Source organism: Bombina bombina, chromosome 1, assembly GCF_027579735.1.
Source record: "Bombina bombina isolate aBomBom1 chromosome 1, aBomBom1.pri, whole genome shotgun sequence".
Taxonomy (NCBI): Eukaryota; Metazoa; Chordata; class Amphibia; order Anura; family Bombinatoridae; genus Bombina; species Bombina bombina.
The window spans coordinates 1,043,843,875-1,043,871,681 of record NC_069499.1 but is presented as its reverse complement, the minus strand read 5'-3'; the positions used below and the strand labels follow the sequence as shown (position 1 = coordinate 1,043,871,681).

The following is a 27,807-nucleotide window of genomic DNA, read 5'->3' as shown; positions in this document are numbered from 1 at the left end:
TGATGAAAATAATGGTATCTTTAGAAAGTCCATTTAATGGCGAGAAAAACGGTATATAATATGTGTGGGTACAGTAAATGAGGAAGAGGAAAATTACAGCTAAACACAAACATCGCAAAAATGTAAAAATAGCCTCGGTCCCAAACGGACAGAAAATGGAAAAGTGCTGTGGTCATTAAGGGGTTAAGCAATGAAATTTGTACACAATTAAACTATAATCAATGTTTCAATTAGGTATTTCAATTTTATAATCCTGTTATGCAAACATATTAATATCTGTCATGAATTGATATCATTTGATATTATTTGCAAGTGAAAAAAAACTAAATTCAAAATACATTAGTTAGTCATTATCATTGTTAGTTCAATTAGTCAGCATATTTTACGTTTGTTTCTGCTGTGTATAAAGCTTTTTTGTGTAAGTCTGCTGAAACTTTTATTAAAAAAGAAAACAGGCGGAAAAGCTGTTTCTTATAGTTTTATCATGCTTACCCAATGTAATAGGCGTTCCAGTTAAATCACAAACATAATTTATCAAAAAAACTAATCCAGGCAGACACAGATCGTCCTACATGCTACACAGCAAATGCTTGATCAGTGGAGGAGTTCATTAAAATCTGTTCCTGATCTGAAAATCTCTGGTCTAGCTAGATAATCTAAGATGTCTCGTCAGTACTGCAAGGTCCCTCAAAGAGTTTTAGAAAGGCAAATTTTAGCTTGAGAGCTGTTTATCTCACTACGCTGTGCTTTGGATGGAAATGAGATACTCATAAAAATATATTACTAAAAACAACCCTAAGGATTTTGCTTGATTTCTCTCTATGCCAGCAAGTTTTGATCATCAGACCCGAAGTGTCTGCAGAAGATTTGATAAGATTAACATATCCAAATGCTTTTCAATTGACATATCCATGGACACGTCTGATTCAGCAAAGCAATGCAGAATTTGCATGTATTGTGTATGCAGATTTTTAAATAAATTGCTTAACTTAAAATAACAACTTCCATATCCCTTTTATCCCCAATTATTTTTACTAATACAGTATTTCCTATGCATAGTTATCTGTATTTTTATTTTTTTATCATATTACATGACTCACATGCGGCATGCCTGCAGTGTCACAGACATATTAAGATATATCAGGGATGTTCCATGCATTTAAAAAGTAATTTGAATGTGTTCAGAAGCAAAAAATGTTTAGAACCACTGATAAGAATAATAACCGTTATGTATAATTTGTATTTATGTTATTTTTTTTAGAAATAACTACATCAAACATTAGAGAAAAACAAACTAATTGACGTATACATTAAATATTTGTAAAGTAGCAAAATAATTGTATGTATTGTTGTATAATGCATATGTTTTATATTTGTAAAGTAATAAAATAATTTTATAAACTATTTTATATATATCACACATTTAATATTGGTAAAGTAGTAAATAATATAATAACAAACTATACATTTTTCTTATATTTCAAATGTAATTATTTTAAAAAAAAGTTTATTTAAAATGTGTATTTATTTAGCTGTCTTCAAAATTTCACTAATTGCTGCTGAGTACATTTAACTTTTTAAAATCTTTCACTGTAGTGTGAGTAAATACAAACTTGTTTTTATCTAATTGTCCTTGGTAAGTTGTGCATTTTTATTTCCTTTCCAAATTTCATATATTATATTAATATAATAAAATGTTCTGTTCCTGCCCTTAAAATGCTAAACTACAATAAACACATTCTTTGCTTCTTAAAACATTTTAGAATAATCTTAAATAAAAACAAATAATCTATTATTCAATTATGCAATATTTCTGACCAGCAGGAACTGAAAATGTGAACTGATCATTACAAAAAAAAGATTGTATACAAATAAATGGTGAGATTTTAGCACTCTCAGTTATAAAAAAAAATAATCTGGCATCAAATATGTTAAAACATGCCACAATGTTTTATATACGTGTTATATTTTTCTTAAAACACTTTTGCCAGTTGTAGCCGTCACACCATTTTTTTTTCTTTTGCTAAATATTTACTTCTTAGTGACAGATGGATAGTTATTACAACAGAATGATAGTGGGTAAATGTTGGATGCATTATAAGGAAAAAAATGAATATGTAACATCTGACTCATGTAAGACCTATAAAATATCTCATGCATGAAAACATTTCGTAATTTGTTTAAAAAAAACAAACAAAAAAAAAAACAATCATATCTATGGTACTGTATGTGAATTTCAACAAGGGGTCAGTAACTAAAAAAAACTTGACCATTCTGTTAAAATCTTTTTAAAATCCCTACACAAAAATGAATCCAATCATTAATGTGTTTATTGAAAACAGAACACAGACACATTAAAAACCCTGGTATTCTGCAATATTCAACCAAACCATGTTTTTATTATATATATTTTTTTTGTTTTATTTGCTTTCTTGTAGGTTTCTACATGAATACAACAATTACCAGATATCGCCATGAGTGAATATGAATTTAATTTTTTATTCATGTTCTCAGCTCTTAATGAGATATCAACCATCAAGAAAGACATCCTTTTATAACGCTGACAACTATTTCTTTATGCAGGCAGAGAATACCAAATTCATTAATCTATAATTAACAATCACTTTATGTAATATTTCTGACCAGCAGGGACTGAAAAATGGTGAATTCCTCTTTTTTGTGCAATTAAAAATATGTTCTTAATATGGCTTGCCACTTAGGAAATTTACAGTGACAATTATTTGCCCTATTAGTGAAACAAATGCTTGATCTTCTCAGCTCAAAGGCATAGAAATAAGTTTTTTATTTTTATGTTTTTAAGAATCCGACTTCAGTATTGAAAGCTGGTTTCAAGACAAGTTTTCAGCCAGAGTAATCCTTCATGTGTAGAAATTCCAAGTGAGGTACCTGGCTATCACAAAGTGGACCTTCTTGAAAATGGCACACTAGAAAAAGATATAAGTATGAGGCAGTAAGAATGAAAGAGGCTCCGCTGTGTAAGGCAGTCTCTGTAATTCATCATTTCTATCCTTACTGGCAAAGTCAGGACATTTAATAATCCATACGTCAGTTGTAAAGTTTGACTCATGGACTTTTAATCCATTTATCCTTGTAGCCCTCATAAAAACTAAAAATGTAAAAAAAAATCAAAAACCATCCAGATCTTGTCATACCCATTCTTGTACCGGTCGCTTATAGTAGGTCACGTTTTGTTGCACACCTTTATTTTTAAATTGGAATATAGTATATACCAAGACAAGGATGCACAATGACAATATACAGGGTATTACCACCGCTATAGCGTTTACAGTGCTCGGTACATCATTTATCGTAACCATAATATCCACATCATCGTGGGGCAAATGACGGTCTTTGCTGTTGTCTACATCTTTTTGGTTGCAGCCCATCCAGTCTTTCACAATTGACCTTGGATATCCTGGTTCCACTGTCAGTTTTTGGTTATCAAACTTCCAATATTCTTTTCCTTTATAGAAATAGGTATAAGCTGGGATGGGAAAAAAAACATATTTAATAGTCAATAATTATATTTATTGTAACACATGTTTAGCCACTCTAATTCAATTTCCCAAACCACACTAGAATATGACATATAAATTATCAAAAAGAAAATGTAGCTAATGGTAAAACAGTTTAGCTATATAAAAATAATTCAAATGTTTTATCTTGATACAAAAACAAATAATGTCCATTTTTAATCTTTTAGTGATGAATTTGAATTGATTGCCTAGTGATGTAAACAAAATTTTAAATGTATTGGAAACCCAGCACTAAAAAAAGGACTTGGCATTAATATTAATACAAAATGCGTCATGGTCCCTATCATTTTTGTCATTTTTTTCAAGTTAACACATGTATAGTAATGTGGGTGTACATCATATTGAAGCAGGGAATATACTGCCAATTAACAATCTCTATTCAATCTGTGGCAAAATATATTTTTGTATCTTCAACCTATTTCAAATGAAATAAAGTAAATTCAAAATATATTGTAAATGTCAATGCTTGATAGAGTTTATATTGACTCTGGTTTATCTTTGAGCGCTGCACTTTAAAGGGACACGTAACACCTGAAAGATAATATTCTTAAATATAACTCTTTCTGATTATTGAAAAGCAAGTAAGCACAGATGTCTATGCCATCTTGGAAGCTTACCCAAATTGTTTAAAAAGACAATTGTAATGTACGTTAAATAGTGGGTAAGCCTTGCATAGGGAAATTCGAGCTCCGGGGTCTTGTTATAATCTAATGATTGCTGAGCATTCCTGACCCTGCAGTACACAATACTGCAGCGGGAGATATTTACTCTTTCAACCCTAATGTTAAAACCCGCCTTGTGATCGAAGCGTGATTCCTACTGCCAGCTTGACATATCAGTAGTTTGAAGATGGTTGCCAGATGCTCCCTGGCAGTGACAGGCTGCAGTTGTAAAGTTTGCACACGCTCCCTGGCAGTGACAGGCTGCAGTTGTGAAGTTTGCACACGCTCCCTGGCAGTGACAGGCTGCAGTTGTGAAGTTTGCACACGCTCCCTGGCAGGGACAGGCTGCAGTTGTGAAGTTTACACACTCTCCCTGGCAGTGACAGGCTGCAGTTGTGAAGTTTGCACACACTCCCTGGCAGTGACAGGCTGGGCTGCCTTGTGTTAGCCAATAGTAGGAGTCACGCTTCGAGCCCAAGAAGGGATCTAATGTTCAGGCTGAAAGAATAAGGATCTCCCGGTGCAGTATTATGTACTGCAGGGTCAGGAGTGCTTGGCAACCATTAGATATAACCAGACCCCGGATTTCCCTATGCAAGGCTTTACCCATTATTCCCAGGACTGTTCTCTCCCCCCTCCCTCCCCAGAGCTTGCTATTTTTAATTACAGTGTCTGGTATCTGTAGCCGTCACTCACTTCATCAGATTTGTTTAGGGCACATTATAAAGTGTGATGTGGTTTGAACAATAAAACTTTTAATATATATTATGATGTTGCAAATACTTTTTATTACTTTTTATTTCTTTACAGATAAAAATGTCTCTACAAACACTACAGCAGTGCACATGCTCTGCATGCATCACAGTGAGAGATTCCTCTTAGCAGCATACATAATAGAGCAATGTACTGTGCGCGTCACGTGACTGCTGTACTCGTGTAAAATACAATATAGCAGCATGCATAGGAACATCAGACGCAGGTACAACATTTTTGAACAATTTGGGGTAAGCTGACCAGATTTAATAGACATCCATGCTTACTTAATTTTATTTGATCAGAAGAAGTTAGATTTAAAGGGACACTGAACCCAAATTTTTTCTTACGTGATTCACATAGAGCATGAAATTTAAAGCAACTTTCTAATTTACTCCTATTATCAATTTTTCTTCATTCTCTTGGTATCTTTATTTGAAATGCAAGAATGTAAGTTTAGATGCCGGACCATGTTTGGTGAACAACCTGGGTTGTACTTGCTGATTGGTGGATACATTTATCCACCAATTAAAAAGTGCTGTCCAGAGTTCTGAACCAAAAAAAAACTTAGATGCCTTCTTTTTCAAATAAAGATAGCAAGAGAACAAAGAAAAATTGATAATAGGAGTAAATTAGAAAGTTGCTTAAAATTGCATGCTCTATCTGAATCAAGAAAGAAAAAAATTGGGTTCAGTGTCCCTTTAAGGCTGTGTAGCATGTTTTTAATGTCCCTTTAAAGGGACAGTCAAGGCCAAAATAAACTTTCATGATTCGGATAGAGCATGTAATTTTAAACAATTTTCCAATTTACTTTTATCACCAATTTTGCTTTGTTCTCTTGGTATTCTTAGTTGAAAGCTTAACCTAGGAGGTTCATATGCTAATTTCTTAGACCTTGAAGGCCACCTCTTTTCAGAATGCATTTTAACAGTTTTTCACCATTAGAGGGTGTTAGTTCATGTATTTCATATAGATAACACTGTGCTCGTGCACGTGAAGTTATCTGGGAGCAGGCACTGATTGGCTAAACTGCAAGTCTGTCAAAAGAACTGAAATAAAGGGGCAGTTTGCAGAGGTTTAGATACAAGATAATCACAGAGTTTAAAAGTATATTATTATAAATGTGTTAGTTATGCAAAACGGGAATGGGTAATAAAGGGATTATCTATCTTTTAAAACAATAAAAATTCTGGTGTAGACTGTCCCTTTAAGTGTTGATTAAAATATTATAAACTAAATGAAAATATTGTCTAAGATTCAGTAGATCTTTATTTTATTCATCAAAGTTGTATGAAATTTCATGCTTTGTCTGAATCATGATGACTTTATTGTCCTTTTAAAGTCAGCTCCAGATCAGCAATGCACTGCTTAGAGCTAAATGAACACATCTGGTTAGCCAATGACTATAGGAAGCAATGTGGTTCATGGTTTAAAGGGACATAAAACCCATTGGGCTAGATTGCAAGTGGAGTATTAGCACTATTGTACGCTAACACTGCTCAAGTTAAATCAATAGTGCCTCTATTCTTGTGCTCCTATTACAAGTTGAAACTAAAATGTTAGCGAGTGAAAGACGCAGGCGTGCTAACATCTGGAGGTCAGACAGCGTGGCTGCGCTAACTTCCTTTCCCATAGACTTCTAAGGGGCATGTACCGCACACTTTTTTGGCCATCATGCAACGTAACTAAAGTGTTACAAAGTACACTAACACCCATAAACTACCTATTAACCCCTAAACTGAGGCCCTCCCACATCGCAAACACTAAAATAAACATATTAACCCATAAACCACTGCATATTAACCCATAAACACTAGTTAAATATTATTAACCCCTAATCTGCTGCCCCCAGTGTCGCCGCCACTATATTAAAGTTATTAACCCCTAAACCTATGGCCTCCTACATCACTAACACTAAATAAATATATTAACCCCTAAACCTAACCCTAAGTCTAATCCTAACACCCCTAACTTTAATATAATTAAAATAAATCTAAATAAAACCTATTATTAATAACTAAATAATTCCTATTTAAGACTAAATACTAATAGTTACATTGTAGCTATCTTAGGTTTTATTTTTATTTTACAGGTAAGCTTGTATTTATTTTAACTAGGTAGACTAGTTAGTAAATAGTCTTACACTAACACCTAATATTACACTAAAATTAAATAAATTAAATTAACCAAATACATTTATCTAAATTACAGACAATAATAAACACTAAATTACACAAAATAAAAAAGAAATGATCAAATATTTAAACTAATTACACCTAATCTAATAGCCCTATAAAAATAAAAAAAGCCCCCCAAAATAAAAAAACCCTAGCCTACGCTAAACTGCCAATAGTCCTTAAAGGGACAGTCTACACCAGAATTTTTATTGTTTAAAAAGATAGATAATCCCTTTATTACCCATTCCACTGTTTTGCACAACCGACACTGTTATATTATTATACTTTTTACCTCTGTGATTACCTTGTATCTAAGCCTCTGCAGACTGCCCCCTTATCTTAGTGCTTTTGACAGACATGCAGTTAAGCCAACCAGTGCAGACTCCTAAATAACTCCACGGGAGTGAGCACAATGTTATCTATATGACACACATGAACTAGTACTGTCTAACTGTGAAAAACTTTCAAAATGCTCTGAGCTAGGAGGCGGTTTTCAACGGTTTAGAAATCAGTTTGAGGCTGCCTAGGTTTAGCTTTTCAAAAATACCACCAAGGAAACAAAGCAAATTTGATGATAAAAGTAAATTGGAAAGTTGTTTAAATTTGCATGCCCTATCTGAATCATGACAGTTTAATTTTGACTAGACTGTCCCTTTAAAAGGGCCTTTTACGGGGCATTGCCCCAAAGATATCAGCTTTTTTACCTGTAATAAAAAAACAACAACCCCCCAACAGTAAAACCCACCACCCACACAACCAACCCCCCCCAAAATAACAACCTACCTAAAAAACCTAAGCTCCCCATTGCCCTGAAAAGGGCATTTGGATGGGCATTGCCCTTAAAAGGGCATTTAGCTCTTTTACAAATTGCCCAAAGTCCCTAATCTACAAATAAAACCCACCCAATAAACCCTTAAAAAAACTTTGAAAACCCTTAAAAAATTGTGTGTATCCAAAGATTCGACTTTTAATGTTATGTTGCCAATCCAGAGTTGGATTGGCAACATAACATTAAGAGTCGAATCTTTGGATACACACAATACACATTTATTTGGAGAGACAAATACACTATACCAGCAATAATTTGTAACATACACAGTATTAGATACAAATTGTTTGCTCTACGAAATACAGAATTAAAGTGACAGATAACGGTTGCTAATTTTGAATTGACAGTAACGTTTATCTAAGCATCCTACTGGCCAGTAGAGGACACGTGACCACCAGGGATTAACTCCTATGTAGACGGTCATTCAATATAAGTGATTTAAGGTTTTAGTCAATTGAAGTTTTTTAGTTTAATAGAGTGTGCACTCTTCAATTTATATCGATTGTTGATGAACAATACAAACATGCATTTTTTATATTGTTGATGAATATTTTAGTTAAGATCAGAAATTATATGATAATTGAATAAACTATTTTACCAGTATTATCTACTTTTTATGAAATATTATATAGGACTCAATTAAGTGTTTAATTGGTCATTTTTTAAAGATTAATTTTATCTGTTTGGTATTTTATGGATATAAACTAGTTTAACAAATATATTGGGTCTAATGAAATATTATATAGATATATAAATAAGTGTCCACATAGGTGTTATATTTAGTTAAATTTCCTATTGTTTTTTGGGAACTATAACATATTCAGACAAACTTTAGAAGCAATTATTATACAGCACCTATACTAATAGTGTCTTTAGAGCGCTTCTCATCCCTTAATTTATTCACAGTTTTTGAAGACCAGACATCCATCCTCAACGAAGTTGGAGAAGTCTTCATCCAAGCGGCAAGAAGTCCTCAACGAATCTGGGAGAAGTCTTCATCCAAGCGGCAAGAAGTCGTCCTCCAGGCGGGCAGAAGTCTTCATCCAGACGGCATCTTCTATCTTCATCCTTCATTTTTATTTTACAGGTAAATTTGTATTTATTTTAACTAGGTAGCTAGTTAATAGTTAATAACTATTTATTAACTAATCTACCTAGTTAAAATAAATACAAATTTACCTGTGAAATAAAAATAAAACCTAACGGCTAGATTACGAGTTTTGCGTTATTAGCTGTGTGGTGCTAACTTTCACATTATTGTCACTGCTCACTTTCCTACAGCGCTGGTATTACAGGTTTTTACAAACCCAGCGTTAACAGGCAAGAAGTGAGCATAGAGCAAAATTGTGTTCCATACCGCACTCCAATACCAGCGCTGCTTAAGTCAGCGGTGAGCTGGTTGTACGTGCTTGTGCACGATTTCCCCATAGACATCAATGGGGAGAGCCGTCTGAAAGAAAGTCTAACACCTGCAAAAAAGCAGCGTAAAGCTCCGTAACGCAGCACCATTGATTCTTATGGTGAAACACATTTTATGTTTACACCTAACACCCTAACATGAACCCCGAGTCTAAACAACCCTAATCTTACACTTATCAACCCCTAATCTGCCACCCCGACATCGCTGACACCTACATTATATTTATTAACCCCTAATCTGCCACTCCGGACATCGCTGCCACTATAATAAACATATTAACCCCTAAAACGCTGCACTCCCGCATCGCAAACACTAGTTAAATATTATTAACCCCTAATCTTCCGCCCCTAACATCGCCGCCACCTACCTTCATTTATTGACCCCTAATCTGCCGCCCCCAACGTCGCCATCACTATCCTAAAGTTATTAACTCCTAAGTCTAACCCTAACCCCCCTAACTTAAATATAATTAAAATAAATCTAAATAAAACTTACTATTAATAACTAAATAATTCCTATTTAAAATGTAATACTTAGCTGTAAAATAAACCCTAAGCTAGCTACAATATAACTAATAGTTACATTGTATCTAGTTTAGGGTTTATTTTTATTTTACAGGCAAGTTTGTACTTATTTTAACTAGGTAGAATAGTTACTAAATAGTTATTAACTATTTAATAACTACCTAGCTAAAATAAAAACAAACTGACATGTAAAATAAAACCTAAGTTACAATAACACCTAACACTACACTACAATTAAATAAATTCCCTACATTAAATACAATTAAATAAATTAAATAAAATTAGCTAAATTACCAAAAAAACAAACACTAAATTACAGAAAATAAAAAACAAATTACAAGATCTTTAAACTAATTACACCTAATCTAATAGCCCTATCAAAATAAAAAAAGCCCACCCAAAGTAAAAAAAAACCCTAGCCTAAACTAAACTACCAATAGCCCTTAAAAGGGCCTTTTGCGTGGTATTGCCCCAAAGAAATAAGCTCTTTTACCTGTAAAAAAAAATACAAACGATCCCCCCAACAGTAAAACCCACCACCCACACAACCAACCCCCCAAATAAAATCCTAACTAAAAAAACCTAAGATCCCCATTGCCCTGAATAGGGCATTTTGATAGGCATTGCCCTTAAAAGGGCATTTAGCTCTATTGCAGCCCAAAGGCCTAACCTAAAAAATAAACCCACCCAATACACCCTTAAAAAATCCTAACACTAACCCCCAAAGATTAACTTACCGGGAGAAGTCTTCATCCAAGCGGCAAGATGTCCTCAACGAATCCGGCAGAAGTGGTCCTCCAGACAGGCAGAAGTGGTCCTCCAGACGGGCAGAAGTCCTCATCCAGACGGCATCTTCTATCTTCATCCTTCATTTTTATTTTACAGGTAAATTTGTATTTATTTTAACTAGGTAGCTAGTTAATAGTTAATAACTATTTATTAACTAATCTACCTAGTTAAAATAAATACAAATTTACCTGTGAAATAAAAATAAAACCTAACGGCTAGATTACGAGTTTTGCGTTATTAGCTGTGTGGTGCTAACTTTCACATTATTGTCACTGCTCACTTTCCTACAGCGCTGGTATTACAGGTTTTTACAAACCCAGCGTTAACAGGCAAGAAGTGAGCATAGAGCAAAATTGTGTTCCATACCGCACTCCAATACCAGCGCTGCTTAAGTCAGAGGTGAGCTGGTTGTACGTGCTTGTGCACGATTTCCCCATAGACATCAATGGGGAGAGCCGTCTGAAAGAAAGTCTAACACCTGCAAAAAAGCAGCGTAAAGCTCCGTAACGCAGCACCATTGATTCTTATGGTGAAACACATTTTATGTTTACACCTAACACCCTAACATGAACCCCGAGTCTAAACAACCCTAATCTTACACTTATCAACCCCTAATCTGCCACCCCGACATCGCTGACACCTACATTATATTTATTAACCCCTAATCTGCCACTCCGGACATCGCTGCCACTATAATAAACATATTAACCCCTAAAACGCTGCACTCCCGCATCGCAAACACTAGTTAAATATTATTAACCCCTAATCTTCCGCCCCTAACATCGCCGCCACCTACCTTCATTTATTAACCCCTAATCTGCCGCCCCCAACGTCGCCATCACTATCCTAAAGTTATTAACTCCTAAGTCTAACCCTAACCCCCCTAACTTAAATATAATTAAAATAAATCTAAATAAAACTTACTATTAATAACTAAATAATTCCTATTTAAAATGTAATACTTAGCTGTAAAATAAACCCTAAGCTAGCTACAATATAACTAATAGTTACATTGTATCTAGTTTAGGGTTTATTTTTATTTTACAGGCAAGTTTGTACTTATTTTAACTAGGTAGAATAGTTACTAAATAGTTATTAACTATTTAAAGGGACAGTAAAGTCAAAACTAAACTTTCATGATTCAGATAGGGCATGCAATTTTAAACAACTTTCCAATTTACTTTTATCATCAAATTTGCTTTGTTCCCTTGGTGGTATTTTTGAAAAGCTAAACCTAGCTAGGCTCAAACTGATTTCTAAACAGTTGAAAACCGCCTCCTAGCTCAGAGCATTTTGAAAGTTTTTCACAGTTAGACTGTGCTAGTTCACATGTGTCATATAGATAACATTGTGCTCACTCCCGTGAAGTTATTTAGGAGTCTTCACTGATTGACTACACTGCATGTCTGTCAAAGGCACTTAGATAAGGAGGCTGTCTGCAGAGGCTTAGATACAAGGTAATCACAGAGGTAAAAATGATATTAATATAACTGTGTTGGTTATGCAAAAACAGGGAATGGGTAATAAAGGGATTATCTATCTTTTTAAATAAGAAAATTTTTGGTGTAGACTGTCCCTTTAATAACTACCTAGCTAAAATAAATACAAATTGACCTGTAAAATAAAACCTAACCTGTTTTACACTAACGCCTAACCTAACCCTAGATGGATGTCCGGTCTTTAAAACTGTAAGTGGATCTTCGGGGGTTAGTGTTAGGATTTTTTAAGGGTGTATTGGGAGGGTTTATTGTTAGATTAGGGGTTTGGGCTGCAATAGAGCTAAATGCCCTTTTAAGGGCAATGCTCATCCAAATGTCCTTTTCAGGGCAATGGGGAGCTTAGTTTTTTTTAGTTAGGCTTTTATTTGGGGATTGGTTGTGTGGGTGGTGGGTTTTACTGTTGGGGTGGTTGTTTGTATTTTTTTGGACAGGTAAAAGAGCTGATTTCTTTGGGGCTATGCCCCGCAAAAGGCCCTTTTAAGGGCTATTGGTAGTTTAGGCTAGGTTTTTTTTTATTTTGGGTGGGCTTTTTTATTTTGATAGGGCTATTAGATTAGGTGTAATTAGTTTAAAGATCTTGTAATTTGTTTTTTATTTTCTGTAATTTAGTGTTTGTTTTTGTAATTTAGCTAATTGTATTGAATTTAGTTAATTGTATTTAATTTAGGGAATTTATTTAATTGTAGGGTTAGGTTAGGTGTTAGTGTAAGACAGGTTAGGTTTTATTTTACAGCTCAATTTGTATTTATTTTAGCTAGGTAGTTATTAAATATTCTAGTTAAAATAAATACAAACTTGCCTGTAAAATAAAAATAAACCCTAAGCTTGATACAATGTAACTATTAGTTATATTGTAGCTAGCTTAGGGTTTATTTTACAGGTAAGTATTTAGTTTAAAATAGCAATTATTTAGTTATTAATAGTAAGTTTTATTTAGATTTATTTTAATTATATTTAAGTTAGGGGTTGTTAGGGTTAGAATTAGGTTTAGGGGTTAATAAATTTAGTATAGTGGCGGTGAAGTTGGGGCGGCAGATTAGGGGTTAATAAATGAAGGTAGGTGGCGGCGATGTTAGGGGCGGGAGATTAGGGGTTAATAATATTTAGCTAGTGTTTGCGAGGCGGGAGTGTGGCAGTTTAGGGGTTAATATGTTTATTATAGTGGCGGCGATGTCCGGAGCGGCAGATTAGGGGTTAATATTTTTATTATAGTGTTTGCGATGCGGGAGGGCCTCAGTTTAGGGGTTAATAGGTAGTTTATGGGTATTAGTGTACTTTTTAGCACTTTAGTTATGGGTTTTATGCTACATAACTAAAGACTTTAGAATGTGTTATGAATCTTGACGGTATAGGTTGTACCGCTCACTTTTTGGCCTCCCAGGACAAGCTTGTAATACCGGCGCAATGGAAGTCCCATTGGCCTCCCAGGACAAGCTTGTAATACCGGCGCAATGGAAGTCCCATTGAAAATAGACTATACGCAAATTGCGTAAGTTGATTTGCGGTAAGGCCAAAAAAGTGTGCGGTGCCCCTAAATCTGCAAGACTCGTAATACCAGCAGTAGTAAAAAAGCAGCGTTATGAGCCTTAACGCTGCTTTTTTACTCATAACGCAAGACTCGTAATCTAGCCGTAAGATAGCTACAATGTAACTATTAGTTATACTGTAGCTAGCTTAGGTTTTATTTTATAGGTAAGTATTTAGTTTCAAATAGGAATTATTTAGGTAATAATAGTAATTTGTATTTAGATTTATTTTAATTATATTAAAGTTATGGGTGTTAGGGTTATGGTTAGACTTAGGGTTAGGTTTAGGGGTTAATATATTTATTTAGTGTTAGTGATGTGGGAGGCCAGAGGTTTAGGGGTTAATAACTTTAGTATAGTGGCGGCGACGTTGGGGGCGGCAGATTAGGGGTTAATAAGTGTAGGTGGGTGGCGGCGACATTGGGGGCGGCAGATTAGGGGTTAATAAATGTAGGTAGGTGTCGGCGATGTAGGGGCAGCAGATTAGGGGTTAATAAGTGTAATGTAGGTATCGGCAATGTCGGGGGCGGCAGATTAGGGGTGTTTAGACTTGGGGTTTATGTTAGGGTGTTAGGTGTAAACATAACTTTTCTTTCCCCATAGGAATCAATGGGGCAGCATTACGGAGCTTTATTATTGCAGGTGTTAGGCTTTTTTTTAGCCGTCTCTCCCCATTGATGTCTATGGGGAAATCGTGCACGAGCACATAAAAGCAGCTCAAAGCAGCGCTGGTATTTGTGTGCGGTATGGAGCTCAACGCTGCCATATTGCCTGCTAATGCCAAGTTTTTGCAAACCTGTAATAGCAGCGCTATTAACCCCTTAATGACCACAGCACTTTTCCATTTTCTGTCCGTTTGGGACCAAGGCTATTTTTACATTTCTGCGGTGTTTGTGTTTAGATGTAATTTTCCCCTTACTCATTTAATGTACCCACACATATTATATACTGTTTTTCTCGCCATTAAATGGACTTTCAAAATATACCATTATTTTCATCATATCTTATAATTTACTAACAAAAAATTATAAAATATGAGGAAAAAATGGAAAAAAACACACTTTTTCTAACTTTGACCCCCAAAATCTGTTACACATCTACAACCACCAAAAAAAACATATGCTAAATAGTTTCTAAATTTTGTCCTGAGTTTAGAAATACCCAATGTTTACATGTTCTTTGCTTTTTTTGCAAGTTATAGGGCCATAAATACAAGTAGCACTTTGCTATTTCCAAACCACTTTTTTTCAAAATTAGCGATAGTTACATTGGGACACTGATATCTTTCAGGAATCCCTGAATATCCATTGACATGTATATATTTTTTTTTAGAAGACATCCCAAAGTATTGATCTAGGCCCATTTTGGTATATTTCATGCCACCATTTCACCGCCAAATGCGATCAAATAAAAAAAATTGTTCACTTTTTCACAATTTTTTTCACAAACTTTAGGTTTCTCACTGAAATTATTTACAAACAATTTATGCAATTATAGCATAAATGGTTGTAAAAGCTTCTCTGGGATCCCCTTTGTTCATAAATAGCAGACATATATGGCTTTGGTTTTGCTTTTTACTAATTAGAAGGCTGCTAAATGCGACTGTGCACCACACGTGTATTATGCCCAGCAGTGAAGGGGTTAATTAGGGAGCATGTAGGGAGCTTCTAGGGTTAATTTTAGCTTCAGTGTAGTGTAGTAGACAACCCCAAGTATTGATCTAGGCCCATTTTGGTATATTTCATGCCACCATTTCAACACCAAATGCAATCAAATTAAAAAAAATGCTAAATTTTTCACAATTTTAGGTTTCTCACTGAAATTATTTACAAACAGCATGTGCAATTATGGCACAAATGGTTGTAAATGCTTCTCTGGGATCCCCTTTGTTCAGAAATAGCAGACATATATGACTTTGGCGTTGCTTTTTCGTAATTAGAAGGCCGCTAAGTGCTGCTGTGCATCACACGTGTGTTATGGCTAGCAGTGAAGGGGTTAATTAGGTAGTTTGTAGAGATCAGCCTCCCACCTGACACATCAGACCCCCTGATCCCTCCCAAACAGCTCCCTTCCCTCCCCCACACCACAATTGTCCCCGCCATCTTAAGTACTGGCAGAAAGTCTGCCAGTACTAAAATAAAAGTTTTTTTTTTTAAGTTTTTTTTAGCATATTTACATATGCTACTTTGTAGGATCCCCCCTTAGCCCCCAACCTCCCTGATCCCCCCTTAGCCCCCAACCTCCCCCTCTGCCTTATTGGGGGCCATCTTGGGTACTGGCAGCTGTCTGCCAGTACCCAGTTTGCAAGAGAAATGGGTTTTTTTTTATTGTTATGTTCTTTTTCTGTATTGTAGCTCCCCCCCCCCCCACAGACCAATCGCCCACCCCCTGACTAATGTATTTTTATATAAATATTTACTACTTTTTAAAACTTTTAATACATAATTTTTCTGTAGTGTAGCGGTTCCCACCCGCTCCCTCCTCATGCACGCGCCTGCCCCCGCCGTCCTGTGCATGCGCGCACATCCATGCGCGCCTCCTATCACCCCCACCCACAATCCCGCCCCCCTCCACATCATCAGGGCCATCGATGGCCGCCACCCACCTCCCGAACCGGCTCCCACCCACCAACGGATTTAGCCGGTGATGTCCGGTGCAGAGAGGGCCACAGAGTGGCTCTTTCTGCACCGGATTGCTAAAAAAGGTTATTGCAGGATGCCTCGAAATCGAGGCATCACTGCAATAAACAGAAAGCAACTAGAAGCGAGCAGGATCGCTTCCAGCTGCTTTCCAGACCAAGGACGTACGCCACACGTCCTCGGTCATTAACTGTATTTTTTTTAGGACGTGTGGTGTACGTCCTTGGTCGTTAAGGGGTTAAAGGTGAGCGGTTGAAATAACTCGTAATCTGGCCGTTTGTTCTTCACTTAGAAGAAGATTTTAGTTTTTATTTTAAATAGATATCTATAGCAAATAGGACCTCTTACCCTCAGCAAATATTCTAACAATGGGAAGCCCCTGAAACTGTCTAAATGATAGGGGAGTACTAGTTATTGTCATAATTGTTTTTTTTGTCTTTGTTTTCCTTTGGTAAAAAGTGTGTTCTTTGTAGCAACTAGTTTTTGTTGTATGTATCTATATTTGTTTTCTAAATCCTACTACAGTGGCTTCTACAGAGGGAAGTGGCAGGAACTCTTTATCATAGGCATGTCAGTAAAAGCAGGATGATTGTGATCCTTAACTATATTTACTTTACATTTAATCGACAGCAAACAGAATTTGTGTCCGTAAGAATATGAGTTTTCACATAAATGTAATTGTTCCTTAGATTACAGCCTGGGGTATCTAGAAGTTATATATTTTAATTTCTGGGCTGTTTATAAGGCATACAAGAGATTTAATAATTGTTGATGAAATGTTTGTTTTTAACTTGATTCATTTATGGAGATAATATATAGATTTGTTCCAGTAAATAACTTTGTCATTGACTGTCATGACAACTTTTAACCAATAACAAGAATGACGCCTCTACATTGTTTTTGCAATAAAGTTTTTCTTGATTAGATAACATCACTCGAGCACAATCAAAAGTGCAATAGTATTTTATTATTGCATAAGCGACAGTCTAAGCCCCAATATCATCTGCAGGTCGGACAGCATGAGTGTGCCAAATCCCTCACATAATAGCACACTAGCTGTGCTATCCAATAAAAGTGTAAGCTGCGCTAAAAACTTATCAGCCTCTTTAATGTGTTTTTATTATTCTTGTATCAATTACTCAATTGATTCTGTAGTTTGTTATATAGAGAGCGCCTCCTAAGGGTTATCCTTGTGGTGTAGTTCTCACACACCTTTCTTAGAAACTCTCGGCTAGATTACGAGTTTCTGTCGGTAGGGCTTGCATTGCTAACGAACCTTTTTTTCCCACCACTCCCTTAAGACAACGCTGGTATTACGTTTTTTTTAAAACCTGACGTTAGCCGCAAAAAGGTGAGCGTAGAGCAGAATTTAGCTCCACATCTCACCTCAATACCAGCGTTGCTTAAGTCAGCGGTGAGCTGGCTAAACGTGCTTGTGCACGATTTCCCCATAGGAAACAATGGGGCTGAGCTGGCTGAAAAAAAACCCAACCCCTGCAAAAAAAGCAGCGTTCAGCCCCTAACGCAGCCCCATTGTTTCCTAGGGGGAAATTAATTTTATCAGGTGTGCTAGCTGGAGGCGCTGGTTCAGCTTGTATCAGTCGTTGGTATCTTCCTTTCCTTTCCTTCCTCAGTTGTATAAGTCTAGGTGCAAAATAGTGGTGCTGAAATATCAGACAATACACCATACAAAGATGAATATCTACTCACAGTGTATATTGCAGGTTACCGGCTCCTTCCCAATATGAAAAGACAATATCACAGATTCAGTAAAAAAGTTTGTCTTGTGTGTAAAAATTGAGGGAGAAGGGGAAACATATACAATTAAAAACCTAGGATAGAGTAGTCATGTATAGATTCCTTAATATAATAGAGTTATGTAAATAGGCCTTTGGGGTATAATAGCCCAAATAATAATATTAAGGTATATTCTATACGTAGGTCAACGTGGCAATAAGGTTCTAGTATGAAAAACTAGAGTAAATAGTACTTGTATTCTCGTAATAAACTAAAATACTCGAGTGAAAGTGTGGGGTATCCTCCTATTACAACCGATTGCGAGTTACCATATCTAAGCGGTTATCTAGAGGATAAGTGTGATAACCTCTGAGTTATGATAAGCTATTATATATCCCACTTAATAGATATGTAACATCGATATCTGGTGAAACTACTTATGTTATAATATAGTGGTGAGTATGTTGTAAAATTATACCGGTACACGATTGTATTTAGAATTAAATATGATCTAATATATGAGTTCCAATAGCCAGTAGGATGGTGTTAACATGTTCAGTAACATGTATGAGTAAGATATTTCTGAGCAACGTAAACCATCTAACAAAATTGATAATATACATATATTGTAATTAATTATTTGTATTAATTAGATGTATCGGTTGACTATATTTGTATGGGCAGCAAAGAGGTCGCTGTGAGTCCTCAAGTATGGAATAATTTTTACGTATATTAATAAGTCTACTGCTTCTACATACAGTATATAATAGTCCTTCTCATCTAATAATGCTCAATATCTGAGGACGTAAAGATGGCTACTAGTGATGTCGCAAATAGTTTGCCGGCGAATAGTTCCCGGCGAACATAGCATGTTCGCGTTCGCTGCGGCGGGCGAACTTATGCGATGTTCGATCCGCCCCCTATTCTTCATCATTGAGTAAACTTTGACCATGTACCTCACAGTCAGCAGACACATTCCAGCCAATCAGCAGCAGACCCTCCCTCCCAGACCCTCCCACCTCCTGGACAGCATCCATTTTAGATTCATTCGGAAGCTGCATTCTTAGTGAGAGGAGGGACAGTGTAGCTGCTGCTGATTTAATAGGGAAATCAATAGCTAGGCTAGTGTATTCAGTGTCCACTACAGTCCTGAAGGACTCATCTGATCTCTGCTGTAAGGACAGCACCCCAAAAAGCCCTTTTTAGGGCTAGAACATCAGTCTGCTTTTTTTTTTTTTTTTCTGTGTAATCTAATTGCAGTTGCCTGCCTGCAAGCGTGTGTGTCAGGCTCACAGCGTATACTGTGCCCACTTGCCCAGTGCCAACACTCATATCTGGTGTGGCAGGTGGTGGGGGCTGGTCTGTGGGGGGGGAAGCTACACTACAGACCCCCCCCCCCCCAAGAAAAAAACTACTTTTTTTGCAAAAAAAAAAAAAAAGAGGACCACCAATAAGGCAGATGGGGAGGGTTAGAGAACTGTTTTGGGGGGGATTAGGGAGGTTGGGGGCTAAGGGGGGATGTTACACCACAGCATATGTAAATATGCTAGAAAAATATATTATTTTTAAAAACCTTTTATTTTAGTACTGGCAGACTTTCTGGCAGTACTTAAGATAGCGGGGACAATTGTGGGATGGGGGAGGGAAGCGAGCTGTTTGGGAGGGATCAGGGGGTCTGATGTGTCAGGTGGGAGGCTGATCTCTACACTAAAGCTAAAATTAACCCTGCAAGCTCCCGACAAGCTACCTAATTAACCCCTTCACTGCTAGCCATAATACACGTGTGATGCGCAGCAGCATTTAGCGGCCTTCTAATTACCAGAAAGCAACGCCAAAGTCATATATGTCTGCTATTTCTGAACAAAAGGGATCCCAGAGAAGCATTTACAACCATTTGTGCCATAATTGCACAAGCTGTTTGTAAATAATTTCAGTGACAAACCTAAAATTGCGAAAAAATGTAATTTTTTTTTTAAATTTGATCGCATTTGACAGTGAAATGGTGGCATGAAATATACCAAAATGGGCCTAGATCAATACTTTGGGTTGTGTACTACACTACACTTAAGCTAAAATTAACTCTACAAGCTCCCTACATGCTCCCTAATTAACCCCTTCACTGCTGGGCATAAAACACGTGTGGTGCACAGTAGCATTTAGCAGCCTTCTAATTACCAAAAAGCAATGCCAAATCCATATAAGTCTGCTATTTCTGAACAAAGGGGATCCCAGAGAAGCATTTACAACCATTTATGCCATAATTGCATAAGTTGTTTCTAAATAATTTCTGTGAGAAACCTAAAGTTTGTGAAAAAGTGAAAAAAATGTTTTATTTGATCGCATTTGGCGGTGAAATGGTGGCATAAAATATACCAAAATGGGCCTAGATCAATACTTTGGGATGTCTTCTAAAAAAAAATATATACATGTCAAGGGATATTCAAGTATTCCTGACAGATATCAGAGTTCCAATGTAACTAGCGCTCATTTTGAAAAAAAGTGGTTTTGAAATAGCAAAGTGCTACTTGTATTTATTTCCCTATAACTTGCGAAAAAAGCAAAGAACTTGTTAACATTGGGTATTTCTAAACTCAGGACAAAATTTAGGAACTATTTAGATGTTGTACACGCTGCGGGAGTTTGGTCTGTCACTGTGAAGCGGGCGTAACCCTTACACTACCTGATCGATACAACATCATATCTGATGTTTTAAAGCAGGTTATTCCAAACAATTTAGGAATGTTAGGTGATTTATGCCCTTTATGGATTAAAACCAGACTCTGCATCAACTATGTAATTTTCCATGGGAGTTTTGCCATGGATCCCCCTCCGGCCTGCCACAGTCCAGGTGTTAGTCCCCTTGAAACAACTTTTCCATCACTATTGTGGCCAGAAAGAGTCCCTGTGAGTTTTAAAATTCGCCTGCCTATTGAAGTCTATGGCAGTTCGCCCGATTCCCCCGCTCGCGAAAATTTGCGGAAATGCGCGTTCGCCGACCGAAAATTTTATGTTCGCGACATCACTAATGGCTATGTTTAATCACTGTTGTGCTAATTTAAATGTGTCTTGGTAATCAATACCTTGGATTGCACTATAGTGACAGGCGTGATTGCAGTGTCTCAACATATATTTCCCAAAAGTATATTAAAGCGGTCTGACAGTGTAAATTGGGAAATATATGTTGAGGCACTGCAATCACGTCTGTCACTATAGTGCAATCCAAGGTATTGATTACCAAGACACATTTAAATTAGCACAACAGTGATTAAACGTAGCCATCTTTAATATTGAGCATTACTAGATGAGGACTAGTATATACTGTATGTAGAAGCAGTAGACTTATTAATATACGTAACAATTATTCCATACTTGAGGACTCACAGCGACCTCTTTGCTGCCCATACAAATATAGTCAACCGATACATCTAAATAATAAAATAATTAATTACAATATATGTATATTATCAATTTTGTTAGATGGTTTACGTTGCTCAGAAATATCTTACTCACACATGATACTGAACATGTTAACACCATCCTACTGGCTATTGGAACTCATATATTAGATCATATTTAATTCTAAATACAATCGTGTACCGGTATAATTTTACAACATACTCACCACTATATTATAACATAAGTAGTTTCACCAGATATCGATGTTACATATCTATTAAGTGGGATATATAATAGCTTATCATAACTCAGAGGTTATTACACTTATCCTCTAGATAACCGCTTAGATATGGTAACTCACAATCGGTTGTAATAGGAGGATACCCCACACTTTCACTCAAGTATTTTAGTTTATTACGAGAATACAAGTACTATTTACTCTAGTTTTTCATACTAGAACCTTATTGCCACGTTGAACTACGTATAGAATATACCTTAATACTATTATTTGGGCTATTATACCCCAAAGGCCTATTTACATAACTCTATTATATTAAGGAATCTATACATGACTACTCTATCCTAGGTTTTTAATTGTATATGTTTCCCCTCCTCCCTCAATTTTTATTATTATCCAATAAAGGTTATGTTTTAAACACAGGAATTTAATTCCGCCCAGTGGTCAGGACAGTGAGTGCTGATACCGCATTCTTTCGTGGAAGTTGTTCTATTACTTCCACACCTGGCTTTAATAAGATTTTTCCTACCTTAATTCCGATTGGCTGATAGAAACCTATCAGCCAATCGTAATACAAGGGACGCCATCTTGGATGATGTCATTTAAAGGAACCTTCATTCTTCACTTGGACTTCGTTTGAAGAGGATGGCTCCGCGTCGGCTGGATTGAAGATGGACCCGCTCCGCTCCGGATGGATGAAGATAGAAGATGCCGCTTGGATGAAGACTTCTGCCACTTGGAGGACCTCTTCTGCCCGGATTGGATGAAGACTTCTGCCCCGTTGGAGGCCCACTTGTGCCCGGCTGGGTGAAGACGGCTCAAGGTAGGGAGATCTTCAGGGGGGTAGTGTTAGGTTTTTTAAGGGGGGATTGGGTGGGTTTTAGAGTAGGGTTGGGTGTGTGGGTGGTGGGTTTTAATGTTGGGGGGGTATTGTATTTTTTTTACAGGTGAAAGAGCTGATTACTTTGGGGCAATGCCCCACAAAATGCCCTTTTAAGGGCTATTTGTAATTTAGTATAGGGTAGGGAATTTTATTATTTTGGGGGGCTTTTATATTTTATTATGGGGATTAGATTAGGTGTAATTAGTTTAAAATTCTTGTAATTCTTTTTTTTCTGTAATTTAATTTATTTTATTTAATTGTAATTAATTGTAGGTAGTTTAGGTAATTTATTTAATTATAGTGTAGTGTTAGGTGTAATTGTAACTTAGGTTAGGATTTATTTTACAGGTATATTTGTCTTTATTTTAACTAGGTAGTTATTAAATAGTTAATAACTATTTAATAAGTATTGTTTCTAGTTAAAATAAATACAAAGTTGCCTGTATAATAAATATAAATCCTAAGATAGATACAATGTTACTATTAGGGTTTATTTTACAGGTAAGTATTTAGTTTTAAATAGGAATAATTTATTTAATTGTAGTTATTTTATTTAGATTATTTTAAATTATATTTAAGTTAGGGGGGTGTTAGGGTTAGACTTAGGTTTAGGGGTTAATAACTTTAATATAGTAGCAGCGACGTTGGGGTGGCAGATTAGGGGTTAATAAATGTAAGTAGGTGTTGGCGATGTTAGGGACGGCAGATTAGGGGTTAATAAAATTTAACTAGTGTTTGCGAGGCGGGAGTGCGGCGGTTTAGGGGTTAATATATTTATTAAAGTGGCGGCGATGTCCGATCGGCAGATTAGGGGTTAATATATTTATTGTACTTTTTAGCACTTTAGTTAACCCCTTAATGACCGCAGCACTTTTCCATTTTCTGTCCGTTTGGGACCAAGGCTATTTTTACATTTTTGCGGTGTTTGTGTTTAGCTGTAATTTTCGTCTTACTCATTTACTGTACCCACACATATTATATACTGTTTTTCTCGCCATTAAATGGACTTTCAAAAGATACCATTATTTTCATCATATCTTATAATTTACTATAAAAAACATTATAAAATATGAGGAAAAAATGGAAAAAAACACACTTTTTCTAACTTTGACCCCCAAAATCGGTTACACATCTACAACCACCAAAAAACACCCATGCTAAATAGTTTCTAAATTTTGTCCTGAGTTTAGAAATACCCAATGTTTACATGTTCTTTGCTTTTTTTGCAAGTTATAGGGCCATAAATACAAGTAGCACTTTGCTATTTCCAAACCACTTTTTTTTCAAAATTAGCGCTAGTTACATTGGGACACTAATATCTTTCAGGAATCCCTGAATATCCATTGACATGTATATATTTTTTTTCGAAGACATCCCAAAGTATTGATCTAGGCCCATTTTGGTATATTTCTTGCCACTATTTCACCGCCAAATGCGATCAAATAAAAAAAATTGTTCACTTTTTCACAAATTTTTTCACAAAGTTTAGGTTTCTCACTGAAATTATTTACAAACAACTTATGCAATTATAGCATAAATGATTGTAAATGCTTCTCTGGGATCCCCTTTGTTCAGAAATAGCAGACATATATGGCTTTGGCGTTGCTTTTTGGTAATTAGAAGGCTGCTAAATGCCACTGCGCACAATACGTGTATTATGCTCAGCAGTGAAGGGGTTAATTAGGGAGCATGTAGGGAGCTTCTAGGGTTAATTTTAGCTTTAGTGTAGTGTAGTAGACAACCCCAAGTATTGATCTAGGCCCATTTTGGTATATTCCATGCCACCATTTCACCGCCAAATGCGATCAAATTAAAAAAAAACGTTAATTTTTTCACAATTTTAGGTTTCTCACTGAAATTATTTACAAACAGCTTGTGCAATTATGGCACAAATGGTTGTAAATGCTTCTCTGGGATGCCCTTTGTTCAGAAATAGCAGACATATATGACTTTGGCGTTGCTTTTTGGTAATTAGAAAGTCGCTAAATGCTGCTGCGCATCACACGTGTATTATGGCTAGCAGTGAAGGGGTTAATTAGGTAGTTTGTAGGGAGCTTGCAGGGTTAATTTTAGCTTTAGTGTAGAGATCAGCCTCCCACCTGACACATCCCACCCCCTGATCCCTCCCAAACAGCTCCCTTCCCTCCCCCATCCCACAATTGTCCCCGCCATCTTAAGTACTGGCAGAAAGTCTGCCAGTACTAAAATAAAAGTTTTTGGGGTTTTTTTTTAAAAGAAAAAAAAAAAAAGCATATTTACATATGCTGTGTTTAGGATCCCCCCTTAACCCCCAACCTCCCTGATCCCCCCCCAAAACAGCTCTCTAAGCCTCCCCCTCAGCCTAATTGGGGGCCATCTTGGGTACTGGCAGCTGTCTGCCAGTACCCAGTTTGAACAATCAAATGTTTATTTTTTTATTTTTTTTTATTTTTTCTGTAGTGTAGCTCCCCCCACCACCTAAATTACACCTAATGGGTTTTTTTTTTTACATTAAATGTCCCACTTTTATTTAGCTTTGGGACACATTTTTTCTGTAGTGTAGCGGCTCCCACCCGCTCCCTCCCCGTGCACGCGCCCGCCCCCGCCCCCTCGTGCACGTGCGCGCGCCCGTGCGCTCCCCCGGTCTTCCCCGCCCACGATCCCGCCCCCCTCCACATGACCAGGGCCATCGATGGCCGCCACCCACCTCCCATACCGGCTCCCACCCACCAACGATACCGTCCATCGATGTCCGGTGCAGAGAGGGCCACAGAGTGGCTCTCTCTGCATCGGATGGCCGTAAAAGGTTATTGCAGGATGCCTCCATATCGAGGCATCACTGCAATAACCGGAAAGCAGCTGGAAGCGAGCAGAATCGCTTCCAGCTGCTTTCCACACCGAGGACGTGCAGGGTACGTTCTCAGGCATTAACTGCCTTTTTTTCTGAGGACGTACCCTGCACGTCCTCGGTCATTAAGGGGTTAAGAGTTTTATGTTCCGGCGTTAGCCCATAAAACTCTTAACTACTGACTTTTAAATGCGGTAGAAGTCTTGACAGGAGAGGGTCTACCGCTCACTTCTTCCAAGACTCTTAATACCGGCGTTAGGCAAATCCCATTAAAAAGATAGGATACGCAATTGACGTAAGAGGATTTGCGGTAGCCTCGAGTTGCGGAAGAAAAGTGAGCGGTAGACCTGTACCTGTCAGACTTGTAATACCAGCGGGCGTTAAAAAGCAGCGTTGGGACCTCTCAAGACTTGTAATCTAGGCGTCTGTTTTTAACTCTCCAACAAAGAATAACATAAGAATGAAGCAAATTTGATAAAATAATTAAATTAGAGACTTTTTTTTAGAATTGTATTCTCTATCTGAATCATGAAAGAAAAACTTTGGGTTGTATTTCCTTTAAACATTACATATTGTCACATCAAAAAAATAATGCTTTAATCATCTTTGATCCATTTTGTAGTTTAGTTAATTTATAGTTAAACCGTCTCCCAGTTCATAATAATATTTCCCTTAGAGCACTTTATCAGGTAGCTGGACAATTGTACAATGTGCATTTAGTTCAATGAAAAGAAACTCAAAAGAATAGATAATAATGACATATACATCTAATACAGATATTGTAAGGTTAATATCACTTATTATTTGTAGAAAAATAAAAGTTTGCCATGTAAAAATCCAATCATTCTAAATGCATGAAACAAGTATTGTTCATTGAAATCTACTTACAGCCTTCTTTGCTCACAAAAGCTCCTTGTGGTGCCTCTGGTATTCCCTTCCATATAGTGATTGGCTTAGGATATCCTGGATCTGCAGCTCTCTTTTCTTCATTGTATCGCCAGTATCTGTCGCCTTTAAAAAAGTAGGTTTTCCCTACTGGTTCCCATCTTAATGCAGTGTCGATACCTTCCCTTGGTAAGCAGCTTCCCAGCTCGACAACATTGTGGGGATAGCCAGGTTCAGCCGTAACCTCCTTAAAGACCCAATATTTGTCTCCTAAAAACAAGGGCAATATTGTAATGTTATCAAAATGAAAACAATAATTTAGTATTTATAATTATATTAAATATTATAATTAACTTATAGACCATCATATATTTCAAATAGTCCCTACCTATAAAAATGTATGAATAGAATAGCGTTAAACAATTATAATAACATGCGCAACTTGGGGCAGAATTCAAAAAGCAATGGCCTAGAATCATAAAAACTTGTTTGTTAATTAAAAAAACTTGCCACAACATTATGAGATTAAGATATTTGTACCTGTCCCTTGTCACATTGGCCAGATTCAAAATCGGGTACATTGAAATTAAACTTTCATGGTTTAGAGAGAATGTACATTTCTGTTTTACTTCTATTATCAAATCTGCTTAGTTTTTTTGGTATCATTTGTTGAAGGGAAAATCTAGGTAGGTTCATTGGAGATACAAACAATGCTACCATAGAGTACTTAAAGGGACATTAAACACTAAATACATGCTAGATAGAATGATACATTCAAAGAAAAGATTAGTCCATGAGTAACATGTAGATGTATTTTTTAAAGTTTCATTAGTTGTTTAAAAAGTGACAAAATAAGTGTAAAGTTTTAGTGTCTATAAAACACTAGGAGCTGCCATGTTGTAACTTGTGTTACCTTCTCTGCTGTGGCCAATTAGAGACAGTTATACATAGGTCATTAGAGTGTGCAGCCAATGGTTGTGCTGGATTTAACAGTGTTCTGCACTTCCATTTCTAACAGGAACTGAAAAGCTCACAATTTCAGAATGGAATTACAGGCAAAGAGGACAAAATAAATAATGAAAGTATATTGCAGAGTTGTTTTATTATATACAATTTATCATTTTATATTACCATCTCAAAGTGTTTAATGTCCCTTTAAGATATGTGTACGCTCCTGAGCTCCAATGAACCTACCTAGTTGTTTAAAATCCCATGATCTATTTATGAATGTTTAAAGGCACAGTATACACCAATTTTTATATAACTGCAAGTAATAGACACTACTATAAAGAATAATATGCACAGATACTGATCTAAAAATCCAGCATAAAACCGTTTAAAAACTTACTGTATTTAGAAGCTCAAAGTTTAGCTTTGTTGAAAATCAGCACAATGTTATATCAAAATAAGCAAAACTATACATTATTTTTTTTTAAAAAAAAAACCTGTATAGGCTATATAAATGG

At 36.4% G+C, this 27,807-nt stretch overlaps 1 protein-coding gene across 2 annotated transcripts in view; it reads right to left on the bottom strand.

The window, feature by feature from the left end:
• Positions 1–2,379: 2,379 nt before the first annotated feature.
• MMP24 (matrix metallopeptidase 24) overlaps positions 2,380–27,807 on the bottom strand; it is a 520,603-nt gene continuing 495,175 nt past the window's right edge. For both annotated transcript variants that reach the window (XM_053721040.1, XM_053720963.1), the window contains exons 8-9: positions 26,345–26,611; positions 2,380–3,505 (exon numbers count right to left, since the gene is read on the bottom strand). In XM_053721040.1, the coding sequence (XP_053577015.1) occupies positions 3,168–3,505; positions 26,345–26,611 (605 nt within the window). In that variant the 3' untranslated portion in view covers positions 2,380–3,167. The remainder of the gene's footprint in view (positions 3,506–26,344; positions 26,612–27,807) is intronic.